Consider the following 18797-nt stretch of genomic DNA (forward strand, 5'->3'; position numbering starts at 1 on the left):
GAGGCTGAACAAACCTCTAGTCTGTGAGTAACTCCTTAAGGAGCGTTCCCAGGGCCATTTGTTTGGGTTTTGAATAGCATCAGGCTGGACATTTTATAGTTTACAATACTTTATCTTTTGTATTGGCCAAACCTTGGAACTTTCTGCTCATTAGTTTAGGATAGCACAGAGGCTAAAGACTCTCGAGCTTAGGTGTGAAGTCTTCCTGTTGGCTACATTGTTTGAACTCTATAAACAGGGGGCATGATCTAGGCTGAGGACCCAAGCCACAAATTGGAGCTTGAGGCCAACTTCAGGGAAGGGACCTAGTAGCCAATGCCTATACTACCAGCAACCTAAACAAAAGGGCGTTCAGAGCTGGCAGCTTTAGGACTTAAGGTTGTGAGCCACCATGGACCAGAGAGCTTCCAGGCCCATAGAACTGCAACTCCCATGCCCCATATACCAAGTCTGCTCACCTGTCCACAAAGCGGCTGCTAGGCCAGGCCACGGTCCTATAAGAATTGAATGGCTCAGTCAGTCAGGGTGGGAGTTGGGACAATGACTGGAACAGGAGCTGGAAGGAGTTTGGAGAGATCTCGAAGGAGGAGTATGGACGGAGTTTGGAGAGGAGGAGCTGTTGGGCAAGGGGCAGTGGGGGGTGCTGGAGATTGGTGAGAGTAAGGAGATGGAGATTAAAGATCCATTGGAGGAGGCAGGAAAAGTGCTCTAGTTTTGGGGAGGTTGGAGGGATGGTGATAGATCAAGGACAAGGGCCAGAATCTAAAGAGGAGGCAGAGGTGGAAAGGTGTAGGAGGAGAGAACTGAGGAGATGGTTGGAAAAGTCATTGAGGAAGTTGTGGCAGAGAGTTGTAGGGGCACAATTGAAATCAATAAAGAGACCAAGTCTCTAGGCATGAGGAGGATGAGGCTCAGAGGAGTGAATGAGACATAGATTGAGGAGATGGTAGAAAGAGATGAATGGAAGCTGAGCAAAAATAGCTTGAATAGTTTTATTTTATAAGGTAGCTGATTAGAGTAATAGGAGGTAAGACCAAGGGTGTAGTTGGAGGAGATACCTTGGAGGCTGAAGTGGAGAGTGGTATAGAGGTGGACGAAGAAGACTACTCCGAGTTAGCCCTAGCCTCAAAATCCTAACAACTTCCTCTTCTTCGTTCTGCTCGTTCAGCTGAGGAAGTTCATGAAGAGCTGTCCGAGGAAATACCAGGAAGTGGTAAATATTGGAATGGTATACGATCAGGATTTGGGATCTTGAGCGGGAGAACAGTGAGATTAGAATGCTGAAGGAATTTGAAATCAAGCCAATAAAAAGATTTGGGGGGGGGAAAAAGTGGGAGGTCGGGGAGGCTAGGAGAGCTCTACAGTAGGATGCTTCAGGGAAAGCCAGGCACACAGACTGTTTTACGAGGCAGGAGGAGGAACAAGTAGGTTGCTAAGCGGTTAGGAGATTGTTACTGTAGAGAGGCAACTAGGACAGGGAAATCTTGGGGACCCCAATAGAGGGGACAGAATCTCCAGATGCCCCTTAACCCGACCCGACTCTGCCCCTTCCCCACGAGAAACTGCAAAACTCCCTTTAAGTGGCTCCGAAACTGTCAGTCTTTCCCAAAAGAGGGTTTGGAAACGCCCATTAAACCCACACCGGGATGCCCAAAGAGGCTACCATAATGGAAAACTCCAGTGGAGAGACACTGAATTGGGCAATGATCCCAGAAGGAGGGGGAGAGACTGCTTAAGAGCCGTGAGATATTTTAGTTGCCTTTGTCATCCCCAGTTGTTGTTTTAAACTCAATTTTAACACCAATCCCTAATTGACCTTTTTTTGAATTTTCTATTTGTCTATTTGCGTTGTCCGATTCTAGATAATATCCAGATGCCTGCCATGCAGTCAGTGCTCCAGATAAGATTTTGAAGTGACAGTATTTTACCTCACTATTTTGGGAGTAAAACATTTTTTTAGGCAGTAAAAATGTAAGTCAAATCCACAATGGGAGTATTTTATCAGCGAGTAAAAATGTTTTAACTGTAAACTGAAATGTTTTTGTAATAATTAATTTGTAGCGCCTAGTTATTCATACACGTTAAAAGATACCTTTTTTCTTCCGATCAGGGGGTAATAGCAGCCGTTTCCTCCTGTGGTACTACTGGGCCAATCAAATCCATGGAGCTGTGTGGGAGAAAGCAGGGGTGTAAGGTTCTACACGTCTGTCCTATTTTTTGTTGGGGTATTTTTTTTTATTTTTGGGGAGTATTTGACTATTTTTAGGGAGTAAAAGAGTCTGATGCACCCCTTATTTGTCGGGTAAGCATGCAGAAGTCCATACATCCTACAGAAAATGAACCTTTGAAATGGGCAAGTAGCATTGCTCCCCGAGCTCCTCAAAGCCACCTTCAATGCATATGCAGAGAAGATTAGGGCTTTATCATCCGGAACTTCAAACTCAAACTGACCCCCACCCCCTCAAGATGCCTACTTGACTTGCTAAAACCCAACCGTCCCTTGGATCAATGGGTCTGCCATGATAGGATGGATGTCTGCAACTACTGTGCTTACAACACGTACTGACGAGTGACGCCAAACTACAATAATGGAACGCATCCATACTTGAAGAGTTGTAGCGCCTTGATACGATTATGCTCATAACATGTGGTGAACAAAATATAAATCAGTGAAAATCCCGCAGGTTGCAATATCATGCTCTCTAAACCCCAAAACCGGGAGCAATTTCTTCTTTTTCAAGAAGCTAGTGAGGACGGAATCCTCTAAGAACACCTGCTAATAAGAACACCTAACACTCTAAAAATGTAAAAGGTTTACACAGTCATGTGCCTTTTTTTTTGTCATGCACAAAAACTTCATAACCGCTTTACAGTTGATCTATAAAAAAAGAAACGATTAATTTGTTGCAATTTCTAAACAAATCTATTCCTCTTTGCACATGCTTCTAATTTACTTTCCTGTATCTGCACAAACTGATTGAATTGATCTTTTTCACCTATTTCCGTGCTCTCAGAAACCTTCTATGCTATTATAGTATAGCCTGTGTCTGCCTGCCAGTATGGGGGACAGGTCGATTCAGCCCAGGTTGAATTGGTCGAGGTAGACTTCCACGCAAATTGTATGTGGGGTCGGGGGAGGGAAATACACAAAGGTGGGTGGTTGTGGGGAGAGGTCTCCCCCTGTATACATTGAAATGACACAATCAAAAATCTCCCAATTCTTTTCAACAAAATCACATTGAACCCCATAATGATATGATAGGTTATTTATAACCAGAGGTTTCTAAGCACGGACCCGGGGATCGAACCTGTGTCGCTCTGTGTGGTCTTGTTTCCAAGGCGCCACCGTTTCCCCTGAGCTATCCTCCCTCCATGTAAGGGGTCCCGTCATATGCAAATAATTCTTGGCCCTGCGTCTATAGTAGAAGTCCAGTCTGAACACTTGTGCGGCCACACAAGGAAACCCAGGCATGCCATTTGGTCTAGCAGTTTGTGCCAGACTGCTCACGTGGGTGGCAGGGCCACACCTGATTTGCATGCAGTGGTATGGAAGGCACAGGGTTGTGATGGAGTGCAAGCCGCTACGCCCTCCCTTTTTGGTTTCGAGGTCTCCCTAAGTGAGAGACTATAGGCTCGTACGCAGGTACTTTCCAGACCTTCGGAATCTAGCTGCACCTCACCGGTTAGGTGCACACGGCTGAACTATGTCTAAAGCTGATTGTGTTCCCCTGCAGAGGTGAAATGGCCTGGCAGTTTGGACTGTTCCCATTTTCACAGTCCCAAAACAGGTTTGCAAACGGTTTGAACCCGTTCTACTGTGGCAGAGGTGTGCTAAAGTAATTATAGTATGGACTGTTTAGAGTAATGGCAGTAGTTTGATGCTTGTGCCTCCAGATGTACTTGCCTGTGATGTTCCTTCCGGTGATGTCACTCCCAATGATGCTCCTTCCCATGACCGCACCTGGGCCAATGATTGCACCATGTGGCTCACTACCCCTCCCCACCTAAAATGAAAGAAATCGAAAGCAGGCCCCCATGGCGATTATAAAATGGGTTCATTTCACCAAGTTCCTTATCTCAAATCAGACTAAGCAGGGCTGTAGTCCTTCTAGATGTGTGATATGAGCCACAGGGTCCTTCTAGGCTTGGTTTTCCGCGTCTCTGCGCTGTCCTGGTCCTATTTGCGAGTGCTTGAAATGGCACGGGAGAAGGAACAGCTGGAGCACCCTCGGGCACCCTTTGGTTTTTACTGGAACTAGCTGGACAGCCCCAGCTAGAACGAGGGGCCCTTGTATCCAATGGTTATGCTTACACGTGGCAGGCAGTGTGGCTCAAGCCATCGCCAAACCTCATTTCACTCCCCAAGACTCGGCCGACAACTGCTGCCGGCTATTTTTCACTTCCCCTTGAGAGGTCCTCTGAAGGGATAGGGGGGTATCCCGAGACCTCTTTCACCCAAAACTGAGGAAAAGGGAGTCTGTCTCTCCTTATTAATGGGGGCAGGAGCGGGAGGTGTACGGTACCCAGGCTTTGCACTGCTTCCTCCGTCACCGGCCTGGCCATATCTGGGCGGGCACCTTTCTACAAGACTGCTCCTTGCTACTCTTTTGGAAATCTGCTTCCTTGTGGTGGCAAGGGTTTGTGAACTGTGCAGTCTGCCATTGTATTGGTAAGTCTAATAGGATAGCAGGTTAAGCAACATGTGTGCATTCTTAGGCTGTTGAGTATATTTGAGTTGATTTTTGTATGCAGAGGATATTTTTTTGTTTACACTGTAAATTAAAGGTGTGTATCTGGAAAAAAAGAATTGTGTAAAAAAAAAATGTGTATAGACCTACAACTCAAGAGAGCTAGAAGGTCTGTTCTCCCCTAACTTATTAATACTCGTTTGCACAAGAGCACACTGAGAAACTCCTCCCGTGCTGGAATCGGGTTGCAACATGGCCTAAGGTGGGGTAAAAAAATATAGCCACAAATTGCTCCCGAAAAACACATGGTTTAGTAATTCTACATTTGTGCTACTTTTAAGCTTATAGTTGTCAAGTGTTTTTTCTTGAATTGCTTACTGCTAGTTTACTTTGATGAAAGTAACATTTCAAGAAGCTAAATCCCTTGAAACATTCTTATTTTACAGTGAGCGACCTACAGGAAGAAGGCAAAAATGCCATCAACTCGCCAATGTCTCCGAGCCCTATTGACATCAACCCCGAGGACACGTTACTTGGTAAAGTATCAGAGACCCCCTGTGCATATTCGGATGTTCTCATTCAAACGATCCCTGTGTTAATTAATTCTCGACACTCTGCATGCTGGTCTTTTTTCTTGGGAGTCGTGACATACTCTGTGAGTCATACCAAAAAACCGTAGACCAGTGTCAATTGGGCATCTCTTCTAGGTGAATCCAGGGAGATAGAAAACCACCCATTATCCATTAGCACCCTGGGAGGGGTCGCTGGCTAATCTGGATTATCGGAACACGGGCTGTACTGTCTGGTACTAGCCTGCATTCCGAGCTGCCTCGGTGCGACTAGCCTGGCGTCTTTCCCTTCCCCGCCCCCTTCACCTCTAAGCACCCGTGTAGTTTCCTATGCTACTGCTAAGAGTGTGTAATAAAAAAAGAAAATAAACGTTATCTCGTTGCATGGCCAACGCCACGCTGAGGTTTCCCCAAGTCAATTTTCTATTTTTATGATGCCAGTCATCCACTTTCAAAACTGACTTGAGAACCACGACGCGGCATTGACCAAGCACCAAGCAGCAAGCTAAGTTACTTTTTAAATATTTTTAAATACACACCATTCGCACTGGTGTAGGACAGTGCACGGGTGGTAATGGCGATATAACCATCGGCAGCAGGCCGACCCTTTCGGTAACGGCACCACAGACCCCATGTTAAGCAACCCTCGCTTCGCTCGGGCCCTGAACTTGGGTGCCAGCTGTTAGCGATATGATTGGTCTGCTGCCTCGGGTCATAATGCTCCGGTGTTCCCTTCAGGTGTTGTGTTTTGAAACCTTCATTTTGTGTTTTGATATTTGTATCACTTTTAATAATTACCTTTTTAATTAATGCATGAATTAGTTGACCTAAAATGGGAGAAAGATTGAGATTTGTAGGCATGGCCTGAGATGTAATGATTTTTAATAAATGTCTGCGATCACAATTTAAAGTAGGACTCCTATCAACCCCCCCCACTCTGTTCACCCCCCACACCCCCTCCACCAACATCGACTAGCTGTCGGTCGCACAATTGTCCTTTGAGGTCCATTTTCCATCTTTTGGACCTTGAGTGAAGTTACTGGGCCTTGGTAGGCCTTGTGGACCGCTAATTAAGCAGAATCTTTTTTAAATATTTTTTTAATCTCGGTTTTCATTTAAATGCCAAGTATAAAAAGTGATAACGGGGTCTATGTTGTAATTTATGTATACGTTTTCCTACTTTTTTTTTATTTTAATGATTTTTATTGTTTAAATATTGAGTATGATACAGATGTCAACAATTTACAGACTTTGAATAAAACAAGAACCATAAAGAAATGACATAGTAAATGATTCTGGTCATTTGTAGTAGTATTTATATGTAGCTAAGTCATTTGTTAAAGCATTTGTTGTTTTCCTACTTTGAATGTATACATTTTAGCTAAATGTATTTTCCCCCCTACTATAGTTATTTAAATTTGCCACACAGAAAATCACGTTATACAAGCTGAGCACAGCGGAGATGAATAACATTCAATAATACATCTATTGAAATGTATTGTGAAAATTATACAATTGATGTGATCGGAAGCCAGGAAGCGATTGGGAACAGGATTAGGAGAAACGAATGAGAACTATTTAACAATGTTTTCAAAACACAAAATGCGAAGTCTCGATAGAAAGAGTTTGAAAACTACATAAGATATAGAACCACTTCTTCCAAAAGTATTGGGTTATGAAATTCTTATGTACAGGCTAGTGATTAATTAAGTTGTATTAGAATATATTCTGTAGTGGGTTTCATAACCTACATTTTGGGTAGGCGATTGACTTTCAATTAACTAATAATTCTCTTCGTTTTAAACAAAAACCTCCCTAGATGTTTACCTTAATGTTTTTTTTTCGTCCCCAAGTAAATGATGAATTACGCGGAACTCATTTAGGATGATTAAAGATGAAAATTGCGCGCTGCCGTTCACACAAACTCGTGTTCATTTGGGTATACTGGCATAGGGCGTAGTGTCGTTTTCTGAGGGTGCAGCGTTCTCTGGGTAAATCCCATAGATTGCATTGTCCAGGCGCAAGGACCTTTTGGTTTTTCCCGTTCTTGGCTCAATTTTAAAAACATATACATTTGCTGTCATACAACTGCACAACCACCAATGTTGTGTACATGGTTCACTGCAACAAATGTCTGTGCGAATGAGCTATTCGAAGCCGGCACTGTATTTTGGGTAGAATGGGGGATTTGATCCCCTATTTCTAACCTTGACAACTGTGCAATAGCTGGAGAGAGTTTTCCCCAAATAGTGCATCTTAATACAGGGCTTGTGTGTTCCAAAACTAAGAGTACATTACAAAAAAAAACGACGACATTTGAAGCTGCTGGAATGGAAGCGCATGGGGTTTAATTTAAGGGTAAAGGCCCAGTATCGATAATATTGATTATCAAAGCTCCGACTGGCAAAGTGCCTGCACTACTGTTTCATTTGGCAAAGGGGTTAAGAACTTGGACGCTAAAGCTTAGGGACATCCCTTTGGTGGTGATTTTTGAAAGTACGGTTGTGTTATGGGGAGAAAAAGTGCAGTGGATATGGCTAGGGAAATGGGCACAAGATCACACAGTAAGTCAACGAATATCAAACATGCACTCAGGAACCAAGATACATGCACAGCGACACCCATGATATGAATACACATATATGAAATGGTATGTTGAGTAAGCACTTGAAGCTCCTTTTGATTGCAAGGAAAGTCTGCAAGCTCCTCACCCACAACTGCTGTTACGGCCTGTGCTAAGCCCACCTATAGAGAAAGCAATGATAGTCTGTGAACTGACGCCTTTAATGGTATTCTATAAGGACCATATTCATAAGCACGTGAACCACCACCTGGAATGTCAGCGAAGCCCAATTGAACCCTCCTGATGAAACCGGGAGACAGAAAGGCTACAACAGCAAAGGGGGTGAACTTAATGCATAAGACTTCTGACAAGAGACAATTACGAGCAGTGCTTACAGGATAGTGAGGAAAATGTAGGCATTCTTGCAGGAGCTGAACCCATCGGCACACCACACCTAACAATCAATAGGGAACCAGGAGGCAAGTACAAGAGAACCTGGAACAGCCTCCACGATGAAGTCAAGTAACAGGAACAGGGAAAATGAAATTGCAAGCCAAAACCCTCCTCTACTGCCTGGCCACGCAGGGAAGGAAAGTAAAAGGTTATCAAAAATAGGAAGTCTCTCCCTTGGGGGGTGTCCTAAAGTGTCATCCATAACTGCAGACCAGAGCAAGGCTAAAGAAATATATAACACAGACAAACTGGGCTTCACAGGGAATGAAAGAGCTGGAAAGTGCAGACTGCAAAAGCGGGTATGCCAGAAAGGGAAAGCAGGAAGCAGAGAATGCAAGTTGGCACACTAAATTCGAAATCCAGGGATCCCAGAACTAGGAATAAAGAAACGAGAACAAGGGACTGACCACAAACAGGAACACTGCAACAATGACCAGCACTGGATTCTAGCAAACATACACTTTTAAAGCTGGATAACGATTACATGCCTCTGGTGTGATGCTTGCTAGCACCTGCTAGCTACAGGTGTTGCTCATCCATCACCCAACCTTGTTCTGCTAGGGTAGAGATAAAGCAGTGGGCAAGGAATTCTGGGAAGCATAGTCCTTTCAATAAAGAAGCATGCTGGCTGTCCAAAATCCTGGAATGGATGCGGAAGAGGAGTGAAATTTAAAATATGTGTTTAGAGCGCCCAAATCAACACAGCACTGTGTCAAAAGGTTCAGAAGGAAAGTCCAGTAGGGAACAGGCCAGAATCCGGCCACGAAGTGGGAGGAACATGAACAAAGGGAGTGAATCGTGACCAGTTGGGACTTTGTGGCCCGGCGTGTTGTAAACGCAAAGAAAATGTAGAGTTTATAATCCTCTCTACCTAGCACCTTTCTTGGTGGATACATTTGCTCCCGACGTCACTGAGGCATTGTTATGCAGGGGGAGTTTGTTGACAAACTACTGCAAAATAGTTTTTACATGCCATTATTCATGGGTGTAACGCTACAACGGAGGTAATGGCTGCACATTAGAGTTTTTGGCATCCACTTTCGCTGTGTAAATGTGACAATGCCTATTCTACATTGAATTCTTGATGGGCCTGTCCAAGCGTTGGTGACCGTATCCACAGTACAAGGTGTCTTGATCTAGACCAGACCAAGCTCCTTGTGTCCAGTGGTCGGATTCCCTCGGGGCATGCAGCGTTTCTTGGTCATTTGCACAGCAGAGTGATTGAAGCGCTTGCTTTGGAGATCTTGGGGTAGCAAGCAGTCAGGCCTGTGAATCCCGCCAGTAAATAGAGTAGCATTGAGGCTGAGTACACCTATTATTGCGTCTTGTGCAAGCAGAAGGAATCGGGCACGAGGTGCTATGTAGACCTGTGAACTTATCAATTCCATTCCTTAACATGCCAATTTGCTCTAATTAGTCTTATAAAGTCATTTGTGTACTTGCGTGCAATGCATTTTGGGAACCTATGACTATTGTGTGGTAGGTTTTAGTGACTGGCAAAACCCTATTTTGAGTGAGGATGCACCACTGCGTGATTCTTTCTTTTTTTAAATTTTTTAACGCCCTCTCACACTGGATGTAGTTTTTCTCCCAGTGTATGACTAAGAGTTCCCTTTTAATTGTGTGTATAAATAGGGTGCGCTAGAGTACTGGAGAAGTCTGCGCGCCCGCATCATGGCTCTAACTGAGGCTTCTTCTTCTTTCACATGCGCAGAGGAGAATGAAGAACGCACCATGATTGACCCAAACTCCAAGGAGGGCACAAAGTTCAAGGAACTCGTCAAGGTAAGGGGCACAGCAGGTCTGTGGCGGGCGGATTGAACTGCCGGGCAAATCGGAGAATGGTTATTAAGGTGGAGTCTGTGGTTCATGTTATTAAATGCATGTTTAGTCAATCCCTCTACAGTTGTTAGCTAGTCCATATCTCCCTTTGATGTATCAGACTACATCCCCTCCAGTAGATGTAATATTTACATGTCTGTGACCTGTTGAACAACCATTTTTTTTTAAAAACTTTGTTTAATTGACATTTTCATAATATAACAAACGGGCAGAAAGCATTTTCAGAGAGTGTACAAGTCGTAGGCCCAAACCCCCCTCCCCCCCCAAATAACTTAGTCCCAGTAGAATCCCCTTTATGGGGAGACACGTTGTATGCTTTGTGTGACCGGAGCTCGGGAAAGAGCGAGAACATTAACTGCATGTTTGGCTGTATTTTCGTCCGCCGTTCCTCGGGCCATGGGCGCCCTTTTCCATCCATAGTTCTTCCCGGAGGATCAGTGAATTTCCCATCCCCAAATCTGCTGCACCCCATACCAATTAGCCTGGAATGAGCCCAAATCATTGTTCATCATTGCCGTTAATTTGTCCATCAAGAACATGTTTTTAACCTTTTGTAGCCAGTCCTCCTTTGTGGGGGTCTCTGGGCTTTTCCATTTCTGGGCCAAGGCCACCCTCCCCGCCCGCAGCATAGTTTCCCACATTCTAGGGTATCTGTATACGCCTGTGTCCTCTGGGGGGAGGCCCAGCAGCACTGTCAGAGGATTCTGGGGAAGCAATTCCTCCGTGACTTTGGCGATCCAACCCCTTACCCTCTCCCAGTATGTCTGTACTTTCGGGCAGTGCCACCACATGTGACCCCTTGTGCCTACCTGGTCACATCCCCTTGGGCAAGCGGGGGATATACCCGTGAACATCTTTGACAGCTTGGCGGGATCTCTATGCCACCCCTGTAAGATCTTAAAGTTGTGTTCCATGTCCGCCGTGAACAGATTCCCATGGAAAGCTATTTTAAATATCCTTGAACAGGAGTCCTCCGAAATCTCCTCCCCAGCCAGATCATTCCAAAAGGTGCGGAACCCCCTCCTTCTCCCCAGGTCAATAGTGTTCAGAATTTTGTACATCCCAGACACCGCCCCCTTCCTGGAGGTCGCAGTGTCGAAGTTTCTCAAAGGGGGTCAGCTGCCTCTTTAAAATTTGGCCCCATGATTGGTCACATAGAATTCCCTTCAGGCGGAGGTACTCAAATATAGAGAGTGACTCCCGCCCGAGGGCGTCTCTCAAATCTTCGTATGGCAGGAATTCCCCCTCCCTAAACAGTTGCCCAGCCCATTCCATCCCCGAGTCAGACCAGGACTGTGCATTACGGAACCCCCTGCTTCCCAGTCTGAGGGGGTGACCCCATAGAGATGACGTCGGGGACGGCCACGATGTTAGGTGTGCCGTCTGGGGGCTTTCCCTCCAGATTGCCCAGAGAACTCCCAATGTTGGGTGGGATTTGAGTCTATTCGGGATGAATCTGCGTGGGGCCCATAGGAGGTCCCAAACCTTAAGCGGGTGAGCGTCCATGTCCTCCAGGTACCACCAGTATGTACCCATCCCCTCTTTCATGTGTTCCAGCAGGACTCGTAGTTGGGCGGCGCGGTAGTAAAGTTGGAAGTCAGGCAGCCCAAACCCCCCCTCCTCCCTAGGTAAGGTGAGGAAGGCCTTTGTGGTCCTCTGGGTCCTGCCCTGCCATATGAACTCGCGCACCGCGTTCTGAGCGGTAAAGAGGTATAGTAGGCGCTGGAGTACGTTCATTTTCACTGCCGTCATGCGGCCGTACCAGGACAGAATCATAGAGTCCCATCTCCTTAGATCGGCGGTGACCTGTGCCATAACGGGATCGTAGTTAGCAGGGGCGAGATTGGTTAGATCCCTGTTTAGAAGGACTCCCAGGTATCGAATAGAGGCCTTCCCAACCGTTATCCCCTCCAGCCTGTCCAGGGAGTCTAGGCCCGGGTCCCGAATTCTCATGGGGAGCGGGACTGATTTAGATGCATTAATCTTTAGGCCTGAGAAGCGCCCGAATGTGGTCAACAGGGACAGGAGGGGGGGAGTGAGGATCTCGGGTCCACCAGGTAGGCCAGGATATTGTCCGCAAACAGGGAAAGCTTAAATTCTACATCACCTCTCCTGATCCCCCTGATGTCTGGGTGTTCTCTGACTGCTATTGCCAGGGGCTCCATGGTGAGAACATAAATTAGAGGGGAGAGTGGGCATCCCTGCCTTGTTCCCCGTGAGAGGGGGAATGGGTCTGATAATCTGCCATTCACTTGCACCCTGGCCTTAGGGGCCCTGTACAGCGCAGCCACCCAATCCCTGATGTGTGTCCCAAAGCCCATCTTCTGGAGGGTGAGTTCCATGAATCTCCATTCAACCCGGTCGAACGTCTTTTCCAAGTCCAGGGATAGGACGCTCGCGTCTAGGTCCGACACCTGGGCATGGTGGAACAAATCTATGGTTTTACGAATGTTATCTGAGCCCTGTCTTCCCGTAATGAACCCCACCTGGTCTCCGTGGACCAGTTTCGACAGGATCGCCTCCATCCGTCTCCCAATGATCTTGGCCAGGATCTTTACGTCAATATTCAACAAAGAGATCGGGCGATAGGAGGAGCACTCCGAGGGGTCCCTGCCGTCTTTGGGGACCACCACGATGATTGCCTCCATCATGGGGTCCGGGAGAGACCCCACCTCCAGCACCGCGTTAAACACGCTCACCAGGTGGGGGGCCAGGGCTGACCGGAACCTTTTGTAAAAATAGATTGAATAGCCATCCGCGCCCGGGGAGGTGCCCACCTTCATACCACTGATCGCGTGTTCCACCTCTTCTTCGGTCACCGGACCCTCCAACCCCTCCGCCATCTCCCTGGTCAGGGCACGGATCTGTATAGAATTCAGGAATCCCTCAATCTCCCCCCCCGTCCCCGCTGCATTCGGACGAATATAGTCTTTCATAGTATCGGCGGAAGGCCTCTCCAATGTGGGGAGTATCATATCCTACCTCTCCCCCCCCCCTCATTCTTCACTGCTTTCACCATTCTGCTTCTCTGTACCTCCCTCAGTTTCCAAGCTAGAATCCTATCCGCCCTGTCCCCTTTTTCGTAATACTTTTGATTAACCAGGTGGAGACTTCTCTCTGTTTTATGGAGGAGAAGGTCTCTCAATTGGAGCCTATAGTCGTCCAGGGTGGCCACCCGGTCGCGGTCTAGGGGCTCCGTGGGGGGGCCTCCCGGTTGGAGTTGGGCAATTTTTCCCCTCAGATACCTTTCCTGTGCCTCCCTTTCTCTTTTCTTCTGGGATCCCATTTTAATCAGGACTCCCTGTAGGGTGGCCTTGAAAGCGTCCCATAGGGTGTGTGAACCCACCTCACCGTTGTCATTAAGTTCAAAGAAGTCCGCAATGGCATAGAGTACCTCTTGGGCTAGAACCTCGTCCTTCAGCAGGGAATCGTTACACTTCCATCTCCCCCTGTGTTCGTCTAGCCCTCCCCTTGCTATAGTGACTCGGACCAGGTCGTGGTCAGACCAGGGGACGGGGTCCACCCTATGGCCAGTGATGAATGGGTGCAGGGTCTCGTCCACCAGGACGTAATCTATCCTGGAAAATGACGTGTGCATGGATGAGTAGTAAGTGAAGAAGGGGGTGTGCGTTCTAGGGGTCAGGATCGTGTCCACCAGGCCCAGTTCTGAGTTGACCCTTTCGAAGTTACAGGCCATGGTCTCGTCTGCCGCCCTGGAGGGCTGAGGCCCAGCTCGTTTCCTGTCCCGGACTGGGTCCAGGACCATGTTGAAGCCCCCCCCCCCCACCACCATCGTCCCGTGGACAAAGTATTTGAGTTTGTCTCTCACCTCCTCCCAAAATTGAACTTGGCCTTCATTTGGGCCATAGATGACGGCTAGGGTGAGCGGGGCCCCCTGCAGGGATCCCCGCACCAGCAGGTAGCGGCCCTCTGGGTCTTTTAGCATGGCCTCTTTCTCAAAGCCCATGTTCCTCGCCACCAAGATGGCCACCCCTCTCTTTTTGCTCTTGTGGGATGCACTGAAGACCTCCCCAATTCCTCCTCCCGCAATTTGGGCTCCTTCCCCCGTGGCCAGTGAGTTTCTTGCAAGAGGAGGAGGTCAAGGCTGGCCCTTCTAAACTCCCTGCAAACCAGGGATCTCTTTGTGGGGGTGTTTAAGCCTCGTACATTGAGGGAGCCCACTCCCAAGGCAGGCAGACTCTCAGCCATAATCTGAAATTCCCTACCTCTCGGTCAACACCCACCTGATTCTTTTCCTTGCATGCTCCCTTGGTTCTACTTCGTGCTCCCCTCTGCCCCCCCTCCTCTCCCCCCGGGTGGGCTTAGAACAAAACCCCAACTGCCCCCGTTCCCCAACCATAACTGAACAACCCCAACTCCCGTAGACACCCCCGCCCCCCTCCCCGGCGTCCAGCCAATTAGTTCCGCCATCGCTGGCTTTTGGCCGAACCACCAGCCCGCCCACCTTGGCCAGGCAATTCACGTAAGAAGCTCTACACCTTGAGCCCCAAATGTCCCCCCCGGCTGCGTCCCATCTGTCTACCCCATATACTTGCTGTTCGTGGGGACGGTGATCGTGGTAAGATCTCCGAGTCTGCGCACATCTGTCCTGGACCTGGAGGGTCGCCCCCATACTCAGTCCTCGGAGTCGTTACGTTCTCCGTCCTTCGCTGGGGATGGAGTGCTCATTTTTCTAAATTTCCTTGCGCCGGTTCGCCGTCTCCTCTCTCCGGATGGGCCGGGGCCACTTGGTCTGAGGTTCTCCGGCCCCACCGGGCCCCTTTGGGGGTTCGCGTCCGCTGTGTACTCTTGAATAGCTCTTCGTATATCCTCTTCCGTGATCAAGGTTGAGCGTTGGCCCATGAATTCAAAAGTCAGGGAGAAGGGGTAGCCCCATCTGTAGTGCACACCCTTCTCTTTGAGTAGCTGCGTGAGGGGGCGGCACATTCTACGCTTTGCCAGAGTGTAGGCGAAGAGATCCTGATAAATAGAGACCTGGGCATTATTGTAGGTGATTTCTCTGGTCTTTCTGGCCTCCTCCAGCACCTTTGTCTTCTCCGAATAATAGTGGAACCGGACCAAAATCGACCGGGGGGCCCCCGCTCTGCCCCCCGCCCTGTGCTCCCTGTCGAATGTGAGCTCAGTTGTCATCTCCTCTGCGAATAGGAGGGTGATGATGTCCCTCACTACTCGGGTGACATCCCTCTCCGTCTCCCCTTCCATTTCGGGCACCCCAAAGATTCTGAGGTTGTTCCTCCTCTCCCTGTTTTTGAAATCCTCCATCTGTCGGGCCCTTTCCTCGTCCCTCTTCTCCAGGGCGTCTAGCCTCATGCATACTTGTATATCCTGGGTCGCCGTTGACGATTGGTAAGCTTCAACTTGTAGCAACCTGTCTTCGACCTTGTCCACCCTCTGGTCCATTTTCTCAAATTTCTGAGCAATGTCGGAGCGCATGTCCCTGATTTCCTGCAAGATCGAAGCAAAGCCTCTTTCCATTGCCGCCGAGGAGGGAGCCGCGTCCTCGGGTTGGGTCATAGTTCTTACGAGGCTCAGGTCCTTGTCACCTCTGGGAGTCTCCTGGAAGCGGTATCCCTGTAAGGATTCCCGCCAGTTCATCTGTTGTTTCCCCGGGAGGGCGTGTGCTGGGGGGGAAGCCAAGCGAGGTTGCCCCTCTTGTGACGGGTAGTCTTTAGCTGCTTCTTGAGAGATGTTAATTGCCGGGGGGGACGGGCACACTCCCCACCTGTCCCCAGGTGGGGGCTTCACACCCCGATCGAGATCCGCCCGATGGTCAGGGACCTCTCCTGGCCCCCCCCCTTGGGAGGAGATCATATGTAGCGGGGCCCGTGAGGCCAGAGCGGGAGGGCCCCTCTCGTTGGGCAGGGGGTGGAAGGCTCCGTGACCCCAGCGCCCCTCCTGTGGACTCTCGTGTTGCGGGGGGGGCGGGCACACGCCCCACCAACAATATGTGGGGGCCTCGCACCCGGGTGGCCCCGAATCCGGTGGTGATGGTTTTTGTCCAGGGGGGGGGGGCGGAGAACCCAACGGGTCCCTCCTGACTCCAGGGGCCCCCTTCCGCCCGAGTCGGGTGTGTGGGGCGCCTGCTCACCTTCGCCCGCTCCCTGTGTCTCCGCCGCTCTCACCCCTCCTCTCCGGGGACTCCTGATGGGGGGGGGGGGGGCCTCCACTCGCAGACCCGCTCCGCTCGAGCGGTTCCACCCAGAGACGGTGCAGGGAGCGTTGATTCGTTGACTCTCTGGTTCGGGCGGTGGGGAGAAAGGCCAAGGGAGCCTGTCTCCCGAACCGCTGCTGGGTCCTCAGTGCCTCCGGGTCCTGGCCCGCGGTCAATCCGCTCCCCCAGGCCGGAGAGCGGGGTAGTCGCGGGGGGGAGGGTGTCTGATTGGGCAGAGTGCCCGTGTGGGAGTGGGAAGGCCTCGTCTCTCCTTTGGCGCTGGGGCCGCCCAGGCCACGCCTCTCTTCCCGCCCGAGAGTCGCTAGTCCCGAACTCGGGGACCCTGGGCTCGCCGGACTCCGCTCTTTCGCGAGGAGGGTGCCCGAGGGGGCCACCCGTCCAATTCACCACGTTGGGCCCGCCAGAGGGTCTCGGGGGCGGGGGCTCAATCCCTTCTCGACGCCGGGCTTCGGTGAGAGCGGTACGTTCAGGCAGCCATTGCCTGCGCGCCCCCTGGTGGCCTCTCTTGAACAACCATTTAATTTGCCTAATGAGGAGCTAAAGCCTGAGTATGCTAAGAACTATCCTGTATAATGTCCTGCTGAGAAGATCCCTGATGGACTAACAGTGGAGTACTGTGGACCGGGGGCCCCGCTGTGAAGGGACCTGGACCATGGCCGAAAGCAGAGATTTCCCCCAGGATGATGTTAAGGACATTTTGTCCAGATTTGCCTATAAATTTAAATCTCTCAACTATGGTGCATTGCTATTTTTGGATTGCTGAAGTAGCAGTGAATTTAGCCATCTAATACTCTGCAATGCCAGTAACTTTGAAAATGAGAGAGTGTGGCATGTTCAGCTCTTGACTGTGTCACGGGATTAGTTGGCGTTTGCTTTAAAGTAAGCATTGTAAACATTTCAATTAAGCACCACCCCAGTTCAGACGCTGAATACTGCTTGGAAGCACCACATACCCCTAATATTGAAATTAAGAAGAACCCATATTGACCACTTGGGACCAACCTCAAGTATATCACACCACATAGTGCAATATCACAGAACTATCAATTACCACATGATGCAGAACATAATTGCATAGTGAATTCATGAAAGGAATACGAACCTGCTATTTGATGACATAGGATTAAATATGATGTATGCCTTGAAAAAGATCTAGCTTCGAAACGCGTGTTTGCGATTTTAATAAATGACAATCGATAGTCTTAATTTAGGACTAATATTCTTGATGAATCTTGATTCTTAGAAAACCTATATTATGGATATATGCAACCTATAATTTGTTTTAATCCGATATACAGTGTGATCGTGCTTTGAGGTACATTTCTTCAAGTGCCAGGTTAGTATGCAAAGTCTATGCAAAAAGGACGAGCATACTCGTCCTTGCCACTTAAGGGGTTAAGAGGACATATGGTTGAATGTTTGGTAGACCTGTGCACCAATCACACCACATAAAGAGATTGTACAAAAATGGATAGGTGTCAATCCTGAGGCGCAGACATTTGGAGGCTCTACCTATTCCTTAGTATCTAGTCTGAGATGTCTCTTTCAGAGCAAGCTGGACAATGAGGATTGTGCACATGGTCCAGCAGTGGTAGCGACTATTGCGGCTGCTGTTTCTTTCACTGTTCTTTCAAACTCTGGCCCCGCGTGCAGTGGTTCCTTCTCTCAACCGTTAGCTCTTTTACCCAGTGCTTTACTTCCCCACAGACCCTTCCAAGTGCCTCTTATTAAACTGTATTCAGTTGGACTAGTCTGTAGTATGAATCTACCCTTCCCTCCCTATCACTCCCCACACCAAGTTAGTTTTTAAAGAAGGGGAAACCAACCAAGCACCAATCCTAACCCTAAGAGTTATCCCTCATATTGAAACCCCTATAACTTTTATAATTCCCATCATCCTTGCAAACAACCCACCCCTAATTTTCACATAAACCCTGAACATTTTCACAACTCTCTCACTAACTCTATTCCCACCCCTAACCTCAAGCTCTATGTAAAGGGTTCTTTGTGAAAAGGCTCAAAGAGGTTCTAAAGCAGCGAGTTTCTCATGAACGTTATTTTTTTTTTTTTATAAATCTTTTTTTTATTGGTTTGTTAAACAGAGAACAAAAGAAGAAAAAGAAAGGTAGCACATTCAGCATGAGTACACAAAAGACATTAGGAGACCTATCATCGAGGTCACATTAGATAGCAGTGCATAACATATCTCCTGACAGTTGTGTAGTGCGGTGGGGGGGGATTGAGGGTCAAGAATCCGCACCACCCACCCGGCAGCTGCGTAGGGCGTCGCCGCTGTTCCTTGTTTTGTCCTTAGCATTTCATAGTTCCCATTTTCCCCATATTTTCAGAAACTTACGGGGGGAACCCCGCGCATTATAAATTCGCCTCTCCAGGGAGGCGCATCTGTCCATTTCATTGGACCTTCTGTCAACGGTTATCCTGTCCCCCGAGCCCCATGTGGCTGCCGTGAGTCTCTTTCCTGCACCAAG

The 18797-nt window shown here is 48.6% G+C and overlaps 1 protein-coding gene across 3 annotated transcripts in view; it reads left to right on the forward strand.

Moving 5' to 3' along the window:
• Positions 1 to 18797, forward strand: part of PARVB (parvin beta) — a 533348-nt gene that overhangs the window by 188507 nt on the left and 326044 nt on the right. For all 3 annotated transcript variants that reach the window (XM_069628141.1, XM_069628143.1, XM_069628144.1), the window contains exons 2-3: positions 5135 to 5224; positions 9988 to 10058. In XM_069628141.1, coding sequence (XP_069484242.1) covers positions 5135 to 5224; positions 9988 to 10058 — 161 coding nt within the window. The remainder of the gene's footprint in view (positions 1 to 5134; positions 5225 to 9987; positions 10059 to 18797) is intronic.

This window comes from Ambystoma mexicanum, chromosome 12, assembly GCF_040938575.1.
Source record: "Ambystoma mexicanum isolate Mex_15411 chromosome 12, UKY_AmexF1_1, whole genome shotgun sequence".
Taxonomy (NCBI): domain Eukaryota; kingdom Metazoa; phylum Chordata; class Amphibia; order Caudata; family Ambystomatidae; genus Ambystoma; species Ambystoma mexicanum.